Source organism: Nothobranchius furzeri, chromosome 6 (genome assembly GCF_043380555.1).
Source record: "Nothobranchius furzeri strain GRZ-AD chromosome 6, NfurGRZ-RIMD1, whole genome shotgun sequence".
Lineage (NCBI taxonomy): Eukaryota > Metazoa > Chordata > Actinopteri > Cyprinodontiformes > Nothobranchiidae > Nothobranchius > Nothobranchius furzeri.
This window is the reverse complement of record NC_091746.1, coordinates 38,401,900-38,413,264: the sequence shown is the minus strand read 5'-3', so window position 1 is coordinate 38,413,264 and position 11,365 is coordinate 38,401,900. Positions and strand designations below refer to the sequence as shown.

Below are 11,365 nucleotides of genomic sequence, written 5' to 3'. Positions count from 1 at the left end.
GTATTATTTATTTAGTTTATTTATCTATCGTCTGTTTAATTGTTTTTCCATCTAAACATTTTTATTGTTTACATTTTATATATTTTATTAAAGAGTCATTGTGAGTATGTGTTGTTTCATCTGTAGTATTTCTTTTCTTTCACTATTTATTTTTGAGTTCATCCCAGCATTTGGATTTTAATGTCTCCCCTTTACATTATGTGTCATTAAGAAAATGAGAATGGGAAGAATTCACAGCGTAAAAGCAGACAACATGCTTTTGGCTAAAAGTGAGACAGGAAAACATTTAGAAACAATATAAGATGACATGTGGATGTGTGTTTTATTATTTTGTATTTTCAGCATTAAACTGAGAACGATTCACGCTCCAAAACATTTCTGAAATTCAGATGCTGGGTTCAAACAAAACACTCATTTCATTTCTTGTTGTTGATGTTATTTCGTTGATGTTTTTTAGGTTTTAAAACTCACTTATTTCTGTTGTTAGTTGAAAAATGTTTAAATAATTACAAATTAACAAAAAGTTAAAATGCACTAAAACGTCTGTAAAGGACATCTACCTCATCCAAAGTGGCCCCTCCTCTCTTTTCTGAAAGAATCCTGACTTTACAATGAAAGTCCCAATTTTATCATAATAAATTTATTCATGGAAAATTTTTATTAGATACTATTGACAAAAGTGCACCATTGGTATTGTGCTGCGACTTTATCTTTGTTTGTAGTAGGCAATTAGATTATGACTCATGCATTGTAATACAAAAATATACATACAATTTTTTTAAGTCATGAGTCGTTTACATGTCCCACCCTTGTCTATTTTGTGTCCCTATCTGCCCACCCCAAGGAATTCTAGGCACACCACTGCTTGTAAGAAAAACAGTGACCCAAAGCCAGTCGGACTGTTCACAAGCTGCACCGATTGTTCACCTCTGCTTCTGTGGCGCAGTCTGTGAAAAATGCACCCTTTCCTCTATCTCATTATGGCAGAGGAAGAAACAAAGAGTTGTGAAGATGAGCTGTTTTTGTCTGAGTTAATGCAGCCGATCCCAACATCTAGGAGACTAGCCGTGTTTCCACCCTGCCGGGGTTAGTTTGTTAGTTTCCTAAATGACACACATCACCTGAAAGCTGAACCCACCCGTCTCTGAGAGGACTTGTGAACATCCTCTAACTCCTCTTCTTTGTCTTCCAGCTCCTTCTGATGGATCTGCTTCATCCTCTCCATCTCGATCTCAAACCGCATGTGGACCTGTCAGAGAAATGAAGCAGAAGCGGTGAGACCAGCAGGAAGAGAAGTCTGTCTGGTCGCATCAGTGCGAGCACCTGTTGCTGCTGCTGGACTTTAGCTGAGAGAGAAGTGATTTCCTCGGCTCTCTCACTAGCTTGGCTTTCCAAAAGGCGGAGCTGCTTCTTCAGGTCTGGTATGGAGTCTGAGGCCAGATCAACAGGCAGGCTCAGGTCTCGGATCTGAGCACACAGCTCATCCTTCTGCTTCTGCAGACGGTTCACCTCCAACTGGTTCTCCTGCACAAACACACATGTTGCAAGCAGATATGTGCAAATTAACTAAAATGTTAGAAAAATAGTTGGAATTTGTTAACGGAAACACTCATAAACAGCTAGAACAGATGCACTTTCAGAGCTTTTGAATGCTGATGTTGATCGTCTTGATTAATTAATATGAAATACACCATTTTATCATCTTGGCAAGCATGAAGTATGAGTCTTAAAGTGATTAAAAAAGTGTGCTGCTGCCTGCACATGATGTACTTCATATGGCTGTCTCTGATTGATCCATCTACACAAGATTTTCTGATATCTATTAATGTTCTACATGAAACAGGAGTAAGGCTCAAATGCATCAAGCTTGTGTTGGGCTTCATTGTGCATCGTCTGCTCCTGCTTCGTTTTAAAGATAACACAAATAAAATCACCCATGAAGGTCTGCAGACTTGAGCAATTGGCATTATTTGGCATCCGATCACAATTCTCCTCACTGCACAGTCGAGTTCAGGATTATTTATATAACACAGAAAAGAAGTGACGGAGAAAGGACAACAAAATATTTTCTGAAATGAGCTCCAGGTCCAAGTCCTTCTCGGGAAGGAACTATGTTCAGGGTTATTTTTCTAGATCAGTAACCGGCATTTTTTACCTTTCCTGACCAGCACTTCAAAGCACTTTTATATTTTCACCTAACAAATTAAAACAGGAAAAGACAGATACAGGCAGCCAAAATGAGTTTTCTCAGCAGGGTGGCTGGGCTCTCCCTTAGAGATAGGGTGAGAAGCTTGATCATCCGGCAGGGGCTCGGAGTAGATCTGCTGATTTTCCACATCGAGAGGAGCCAGTTGAAGTGGCTCAGGCATCTGATTAGGATGCTGCCTCCTTGGTGAGGTTTTCCGGACACGTCCAACCAGGAGGAGGCCTAAAGGAAGACCAAGGACACCCCGGAGGGATTGTCTCTCAGCTGGCCAGGGAACGCCTTAGGATTCCCTTGGACGAGCTGGCCCAAGTGGGAGAGGGAAGTCTGGGCCTCTCTACTTAGGCTGTTGCCTCCACCACCTGATTCTGGATAAGTGGATGAAAATGGATGGATGGAGAAGACAGGTCTGACTTAATCTGACACATCAGCCTTACTTTTCTGAGGACAGCAGAAACTCTCTTCATGGGTTCCTTCTCCTGAGACACAGTTCTCACTAGCTCTCTGGAGATATGCCACACTACATGTGTGCTGCAAACAGCTCAGGTATTTGAGAATTAACTGCCTTCTGCCTCAGTCCTAATTAACATAAACACAGGTTGGTTTTCATTTAAATGCTGCATAAAACCTGGTTTAAATGCTAATAAATCGCACCTGAATATGCTCCTTGTTGTAGCACAGAAAAAGGCACAAATTCTGTATCCTATTTTGAGTGCTTTGTGAAATAGATGGAGGTGCAAAACCCAGATTTTCACTCCAAATATGTACAATCCTTCTGTGATGCTGGGCCTGAATCTTAGGATGCTCTGATTTAGCACCAGTCACTGCCATAGACGCACCAGAAACAAAACCTTCAGGCTTTGACGATGAGAAGTGCAATTTGGTTTAACCCTGGTTCACATGGAAGGATACCTGATTTTCGACCTGCTCCTCTTCTTCCAAAAGTCTTGAGGATGCACACAATTACGTAACAACTCTGAAGATAATCGCAGCAGATAATCCTATTGTGTGGTGAGTTAACAGTGCTCTGGTTTGCACAAAAGCATGTTGGGACCGCTCAGATCATAAATGCGAGCTTTCAAACATCTTGGATTGACTTGGTGTGATTTTCGGGGACAAATGAACGTGCTACCTATTAAATGCGACCTGTAGCCAATCAGAAAGCAAGGGGACAGAAGTATGCTGCACGTTCCTGTTTACATCGAAGTCATGTTTGATCTCGCAAGATTTCCTGTCTGACAAGAAAATGTCCATGAGTGAAATCAGCTCATGTGTAGTGTGTGGTATTTGGGCCCTAACTCTAAACCGACACCACACACTGTAGGACCAAAACTGGTCTTTATGTGATTGTATTTCATCACCACATTTGTACTCTCATGTTTGAAAATTGAAAAATCCTGCCATGTGAACAGGGCTTTGCTTGATTTAAACACACATACGCATACACACACACACACACACACACACACACACACAGAGAGAGAGAGAGAGAGAGAGAGAGAGAGAGAGAGAGAGAGAGAGAGAGAGAGAGAGAGAGAGAGAGAGAGTTTACAGATGAAGTCTAACACACCTGCAGGCTGCGGCGCAAGTTGAATACTTCAGTCCCCAGAGCCGTGTTTTCCTGGAAAGCTTTTTCCTTCTGCTCCCTCTCATTGTTGGCCTCCTCCAGAGCCTGAGCCAACTCATTATCAAACCTGCATCAGTACACACACACACACACACGCATACATACACACAGTCAGGCTAGCAGGAGTTAGAGGGTATTTAAGAGCTGTGGGAGATTCATGAGTCCACTAGACTAAATTAACATTGTTCACGTCACAGAAGGAACTGAACCTCCTCTGTTTGCGCTCCAGTTCGTGCATGCGGCTCTGGAGACTGTCAGTGAGCACTCGGGCATCCTGGAAGTCGGAGGTCACGCGGCGACAGTGACGTTTCTGCTCGGTCAGAGTCCTCCTGGACTGCTCCAGCTGGGCCTGCAGAGTCACCACCTGCACACACGCACAAGTGTCATTAAGTCCAGATATTTAATCTGCCATCAGCGCTGCTGTGCACGTTGCTGTGACCTGCCTCACCTTGGTATCGAGCTGTTGTCTAGTCTGCTTCTCTGTCTCCAGCTTTTCCTCCGTCTGCCTCAGACGTCTGCGGACAAATTCCACCTCCGTGTGGCAGCACTCCAGCTGCATGGCCAGCTCACTTTCTGTTGGACAGAGCAGATGGGCGTGACTTTGTCAAGGACGATAACCAGTGTGAAATTTGTTTTGTCCACTATTTAAAATTCTTCCAGACAGCTGTTCCACAGTTGAGGCCACTCACCTTTGGTTTGTTTTTGACTTCTTTCATAAGACTTCTTATTGGCATCCAAACAGATTAAGGTGTTGATTTCTATCTAATCCTAACCCTAAAACTGTATTGTGTTATGTTCCTTTTGGAGAGACTTGCCAAACACCTCAAGTAGTTTTCCCATGGATCCTTTCAGACAATTTACAAAATGCTGTATCCACAGGAGTGCCACTAGGTTTAATGTTTGGCTCCTTTATTTTTATGATGATCATAGTCACTGAGTACTGAGTCTTCATATTTTACACGTTTAACATTGAGAGGTTCCTGTGCTTTTGCATGCTTGATTTGAATCAATAAGTGATTAAAATGCTTCTGCAGAATTTGAGAAATCTGTCTTGGATCAAGCATGGCTAAAGCAAAACAAACTCAGAGATTTCAAGCAGAATTGGTAGTCTACAAGAGCCTGCCTTCAACTCTTAATGATGGGATCTTCTTTCCTCTGGTCCAGCTGAGAGTTGGTGCTGAAATACTGGTTTTCATTGCCAGATCCTGAGGTTGGGATGAAAGCACTAGTGCTTCGATCACTCTGAAATCTGCCCCTCACACAACACCCTCTCTAAACCTGATCTTTAGGTGACCCTAGCCACTCCGCCCATCCAACACAACATTCACATAAAAACCTCTTCTTTTCATTTGAAGGGGACACTTTACGTTTCTTAAGTTAGAATAGTTCAGTGGTTGCTACCAAACGTTTATGAGCTATTTCAGCTGTTTTATTCTTGAAAGTTTCAGCGCCTTCTAGAATGAGCCATTTCAGGGCTCTGTAACTGGAAGAATCTAAGCCTTAGCTGGCCACGCCCACCCATCCCCATTCAGGCTGCTATATGCTGAGAAGCTCAGATATCTGGAAGGGTCTCAGAGTCGCAACTCCTCCAGCAGCATAGCTCTCTCTGCACTTGAAAGGTGGTTTCTAACTTTCCAGATTGTGACATCACAAATGGGGCATTTTTCTGAAACAGCTTTTTTAGGCGAGTCATTCCTCAAACCAAACACTGACAGAAAATGGATGTACAGATTTTTTTTTCATGCTTGGAGTGTTTATAGAGGCAGTAGAGACCCACATGGCTGCACAAAAGAATGCTAAAGATGAGTTCTGCAAAAACTGTCCCCTTTAAACTGTGACATTAAATCTATGTCAGCCAGGTCTTCTCTGGCTGTTTTAACAGTCAATCGATCAAAAAGAACCTAATCCAAATCAATATGTTTGCTGCATCAGTCTGCAAACACTTAAAAATAACAAATTAAGATCACTCCTTATAACCTGGTAAACACAAAAGCACAAAGCTATAAATGAGTTTTGCTTTCATCTTTTCACCAGTTAATACTCCTGAAAAGCACAGAAACACAGACTTTACCTGTTGCAGCTCCTCTCTGACTTGCAGCAACCTGAGCTTTCTGTTTCTCCTCCTCCAGCTGCTTTTCCAGCGTTTCTATGGTAACTTTACACTGGTCTAGTCGAACCTCCATTTGAAAGAAGTCACATGTTGGACAACAAAGAATAAGCAATTGGTTTAGGAAAGACATCTGAGGAAACAGCCATGATCTAACCAGACCTTCCTGTCACTCAGGATTCACGAAGTCGTTGGTGACAACCAGGTAAGTGGAGCTACCTGAAGCTCTTTGTTCTCCCTGCCGAGGCGAAGTCTCTCTGCCCTCTCCACATCCAGAGCCTGACCCACCGCATCTCCACGGAAACGCTCATCGCTTAGCTCAGATGTCACAGCTGTAACCTACGCAAAGATATTGCAATATCAACTTGTGTGTGTGTGCGCACGAGTGTGTGTGTGTGCGTGGATGTATGTGTGTGTGTGTGTGTGTGTGTGTGTGTGTGTGTGTGTGTGTGTGTGTGTGTGTGTGTGTGTGTGTGTGTGTGTGTGTGTGTGTGTGTGTGTGTGTGTGTGTGTGTGTGTGTGTGTGTGTGTGTGTGTGAGCCCAAACCTTGGTCTCCAGGCTGTCTGCTGCCTGCCTCAGCTCGTTCCTCTCCTTCTCTGATTTCTCCAGGCGGTGCCTCAGAGCTGAGATCTCATCCTGCCCAAAATGGAGAACAAAGCACATCTAACTGCTGCGTGGTTGAAGCCCCACAATGTAAAACACTTGTTGGATATATGTTGTTTCTATCATCCCTGAGACCACCTGTTAGATTCAGAGGCTGTCCCTGACCCACTCTCTTAGTTTTATCAGCGTGTATGTTTTCTAAATGCTTGCTTGTTGTTACAGCTTTACTACACCTGCCTCATTTTGGACTGGAGGATAATGTTTCATTGTGTTCCAAATGACTGTAGCACCCAGGCTGATCATTTGTGATTAATCTATCGATCAGGACTTAATAATGAGGGTGCTGTCAGTAACTGCCACAGTGCAGCCCTCTCAGTCCACCAGGCAACGCCTCTTTTTGGAGCATTTTTTGAAACAGGAAGTGTGGGTGGAGTAATACTCTGGTAGGGGGGTGACTTGCTTTTTAAACAACTGGTTGTGTGTACCTCCTTGGTCCTGAGTCTTTCATTGTCCATGTTGACGTCAAGCATAGGACGAAGTTTGCAGAAAAGCTTCCACCAGCTCCACGTGGCCACAACCCTCAGGACTCGTAAGTTCCTCTGAAGACATCGAATCGCCATCTGCTGTGCCTACACACACGCGCGCGCACACACACACACACGTAAAATGCTTTGCCTCAGATAAAACTTAGCTATTTGACTGATACTCACAAGCAATATTTCAACATTTAAGCCACAAAGCTAACAAGGTCTAAGTGAATTATAAATAACTGTATAACAGGAAAACCTTTTCACTTCCACTGCTCAGTTGATTATCTCATGAACAGCTGGACAGACGCAAATTAACCATAGTTAATGAGTGTGTACAGATCAGAGAATAGTCAGCAGGGCAGAACAAACACCAACTGACCTTGAGTTTTCTGTATCTCTGCCTGGCCAGGTGTCCCATGCAGGCTGCCTGTAGATGAACCAGCCAGCCGGTGACCTGCTGGTCCCTCTGCTGCTCCAGCGACAGCAGAACGCCTCGCTTCATGAACACCTAAAACACAGCAGGCAGAGGATCCACCAGTCCTTACTGAGCTGGATCCATGTTGGTATCCGAATCCAAACGTGTGTCTTACCCTGCTGGAACCCAGGATGATGCTCTTCTTATCCACATCCAGTTCAACCAGCAGCTCCTCTACTGCCTGATACACACACACACACACACACACACACACACACACACACACACACACACACACACACACACACACAGCCAATTATCCTGAACTTATATGTTTATAAGAGTGAGCTGATGACACTCGCCTCCCTACCTTCCTCTCATCATGGCTGACAAACATGGAGGCATAACGCTTCATGATTGGAGGACATAAAGCCTGAAAATGGCACCTGAAGTCACTCAGGGTCATGTGCTCTGGATAACCTGCAGGCAGAGAGAAAAACACCCAGGACTCATCCCACTTTTGTCTTAAAATGCACCAGTAGGTGTAATGTCAACATTAAACTTTGTAGATGTTGTAGAATAATTAATAAAATGATGCAGATGATTAGGTGGACATGATTCAGATTGTGCACTAATGAAAGACCCGTAATGTATCTATCAATAAGATTATTAATCACATTTCAGCTGCATCATTCTAGTCGTGCCGACTCGACACAGACTGGAAGTTAAGTATTTCCTGTTGAGCTCAGCAGAGAACCGGTTCACCAGATCAGCAACATTTTAATGCAATAATCTGCTAAACTCTCTCAGCTTTGCTCTAAAGTTTTGTGCTGAGCTTGCTGTTTACTCAGCAGCCCATCGCTGGTCCAGATAGGGACTGTACAGAGTGGGCCTAAATGCAAAACCCCCTCCAGAGGTGGAGTGTGGGCTGCCAGTTTTAACACGGCTCTCAGGTTTAATATTAGATTTAATTTCCACAAGGTCACACAGAAGTCTGAGACTGACCTGGACATTCAGTCAAACCCAGCAAGAAACCCAGCAGCAGCACTGCTCATGTTCAGATATTTCATATTGTGCCATCATACTTAGGAGAAATATCAGATATTTAAACCTCAATAATTGTTTTTGTAAAAATGGGAACAAAACATTTTCTTTTCAATCTTGTTTAAAAGCAGACTTCTATTCAGCACTTAGCTGTCGAAAACAAAGATTAGAAGTCAACAAAGCTTCAAATTTTAGGCCTGATTTTAGCCCACACATGGATTTTTTTTACCTAAAATTACAAACAGGGGCTCTCTCTCTCTCTCTCTCACACACACACACACACACACACACACACATACACACACACACACACACACACACACACACTCCAGGAGTGTAAAAAGCTGCATGAAGACCCTTCAGTACCAGAGTTTAGAAACGTGCAGAGCGTCTTGCGGCTGCGTTGTGTGGTATTGTATTTATGTGTGTTTACCGTATGTTTTGACTCTATTCTGTGACAAATGCCATTTAACACTTTGGCAGCTTTAGCTTTATTCAAATCTAATCTCTACAAATCTCTAATGCCAAGGTCCCCGCCTTCGGCTACCACCCCTTTGACCCCTCCCACAAGTGGTGAGCCTATGGGAACAGGGGCTCACGTTCCCTCTTCGGGCTTTGTCCGGCCGGGCTCCGTGGTTAAAAACCCAGCATGGCTCCAGAGGGGGGGCCCAGTGGCCCGTGTCCGGGCGAGGGAACACTGTTTTCATTGTCTTGTTCTTCATAAAGGGTCTGTGGGCTGCACTTTGTCTGATCCCTCACCTAGGACCTGTTTGCCATGGGTGATCCTACCAGAGCCATAACTTAGCTCCTAAGATCATTGGGAGACTCAAACCCCTCCACCACGGGAAGGTGGCAGCTCATCCATCCTTTTCACAAGACTCTAATTGTCTGAGATTTTGATTGTGGGGTTTTCATAAGCTGTTAGACATTCCATCACAATTATAACAAATAAAGACTTTGCATGTAATAAGTCCATCTCATATATTAGTTTAACATCAGAATTCGTGACATAAATGAACTTTTGCACCATATTTTAATGTTTCCAGGTTCACCTGTATACTGCAGTAACAATAAAAACATCTGGCAGAAGGTCTCCAAACACTGAAGCAGCAAACTTAGCTAAAACCAACATCCTCTAAATTCTGGGCCACCCCTACCCCGCAAACCTGTATGGGTGTGAAAATGCAGACCTGTACGATAAAGCTGAAGTGCCGCCAGGATGTGAGTGGACTGCAGCTGTGCTCTAACAGCGGGGACGTCAAAACTTCCATTGTCCGCCTTTGAACTCAAGCACTGCAGGAAGACCGGTCTCGTTCTACGGATCAGGTTTATCAGAGCATCCTGTGGAAGAGAAAAGTGAGAAGATGAACCCCGTTACATTTGTCAGCACATCCTGGCAGTGCCTGGTTACTCACAGCCTGTAATTTCACAGCTATACACGGGGAGTGTCTGCGTATCGCTGCCATCCCGCCGCTGAAAGTTTTCCTGATTGTGCTGTTTCTCTGCAGGGCGCGCTGGCTGCCACCCTCCAGTCCCCCCAGACCTCGGCACAGAGGGGGCAGCGAGATCTTGGGGGTGAACATGGACTTCACCGCTGCTCTGAGGAAGTAGATGGTCAGCATGTCAGGAAGCTACCAAGCATTGAGCTAACAACACATCTCGTCACCATTTTTTAAACAGATAGAACAGCCAAAGCAAAAACTGCTTCCATCTGTTCCACCTGAGTTTGATTTTTTTGCTGAAATCAACTAAAAATAAAACCTTTCTGATATTTCCACTGGTCAGGATTCATTTTCAATATCCCCTTCATTTTGGGATTTACTGTCTATAATGTGGAAGTGATGCTGAGAGGAGCAGACAGGGCTGGCAGGGTAACTTATGTTCTTTTTTAGGGTAACAGACGTTTTTAATGATCTAGTTTTGTGGAGAACAGAGAACTTTTGAGGTAAGTTTTTTCAAGTTTCATACCCCTCTTATGGTCTTTTAGGACAGAGATATTTCCATCTATTGTTTAAAGATAGCTGTGATGATTTTTTTCATTTATCACCAACAGACAGGTCGGCCTCCTGGGCCTTCAGACAGACTCACATAGTGGAGTTCTGGAGCAGAGCAGTGGCGTTGACAGCAGATGGGTTGTTCTGGATCAAACCAAACCATCCTGTGAGGTCGTAGCGGACGGGGTCATGACCCATCAGGTGGTTGACTTCACACTGCAGCGGCTGCTCACACTGACGCACTGCAGAGACACACATGTACACAGCATCCCGTGGGTGTGTACTTGTCTTTATAGGTTTAAGGGGACACATTTGAACGTTAACCTGTAATGTGTGGACATTTTCACATTGTGGGGACATTTTTCTGGTCCACACACCGTGGAGCACCCTAAAACTTGGTTTTAGAGGTATGGTGCTAATTAACTTTTAGTTTAGGTTATGGTATGGGTTAGGCACAGTGGAGTCATTACAATGGAGTCAATGGAGGTCCACACAAGCATATAAATACAAGTGTGTGTGTGTGCGTGCGTGCGTGCATGCGTGTGTGTGTGTGTGTGTGTGTGTGTGTGTGTGTGTGTGTGTGTGTGTGTGTGTGTGTGTGTGTGTGTGTGTGTGTGTGTGTGTGTGTGTGTGTGTGTGTGTGTGTGTGATTTACATTTACCGGTATTGCTGTAGTAATGGCTGACCCTCTCCAGGGCACTGCTCTCACTGGAGGCAGGTGTCACCATCTCCTCATCCAGAACCCACAGTAGACCTCTGGGGTCTCCATCTGCTGACCGGACCTGGAATACACAGAGAGAGACACTATGATTTTTTTTTAAAGAAGAAAAAGAAAATGAGC

General features: G+C 44.1%; 1 protein-coding gene across 4 annotated transcripts in view; it reads right to left on the bottom strand.

Moving 5' to 3' along the window:
- LOC107396328 (unconventional myosin-XVIIIb) overlaps window positions 1-11,365 on the bottom strand; it is a 60,102-nt gene that overhangs the window by 25,888 nt on the left and 22,849 nt on the right. For all 4 annotated transcript variants that reach the window (XM_070552204.1, XM_070552205.1, XM_070552206.1 and 1 more), the window contains exons 17-32: window positions 11,186-11,306; window positions 10,619-10,766; window positions 9,946-10,129; window positions 9,721-9,871; window positions 7,857-7,966; window positions 7,662-7,727; window positions 7,451-7,579; window positions 7,027-7,170; window positions 6,485-6,574; window positions 6,157-6,276; window positions 5,902-6,007; window positions 4,279-4,403; window positions 4,040-4,194; window positions 3,774-3,897; window positions 1,324-1,524; window positions 1,139-1,249 (exon numbers count right to left, since the gene is read on the bottom strand). In XM_070552204.1, the coding sequence (XP_070408305.1) occupies window positions 1,139-1,249; window positions 1,324-1,524; window positions 3,774-3,897; window positions 4,040-4,194; window positions 4,279-4,403; window positions 5,902-6,007; window positions 6,157-6,276; window positions 6,485-6,574; window positions 7,027-7,170; window positions 7,451-7,579; window positions 7,662-7,727; window positions 7,857-7,966; window positions 9,721-9,871; window positions 9,946-10,129; window positions 10,619-10,766; window positions 11,186-11,306 (2,085 nt within the window). The remainder of the gene's footprint in view (window positions 1-1,138; window positions 1,250-1,323; window positions 1,525-3,773; window positions 3,898-4,039; window positions 4,195-4,278; window positions 4,404-5,901; window positions 6,008-6,156; window positions 6,277-6,484; window positions 6,575-7,026; window positions 7,171-7,450; window positions 7,580-7,661; window positions 7,728-7,856; window positions 7,967-9,720; window positions 9,872-9,945; window positions 10,130-10,618; window positions 10,767-11,185; window positions 11,307-11,365) is intronic.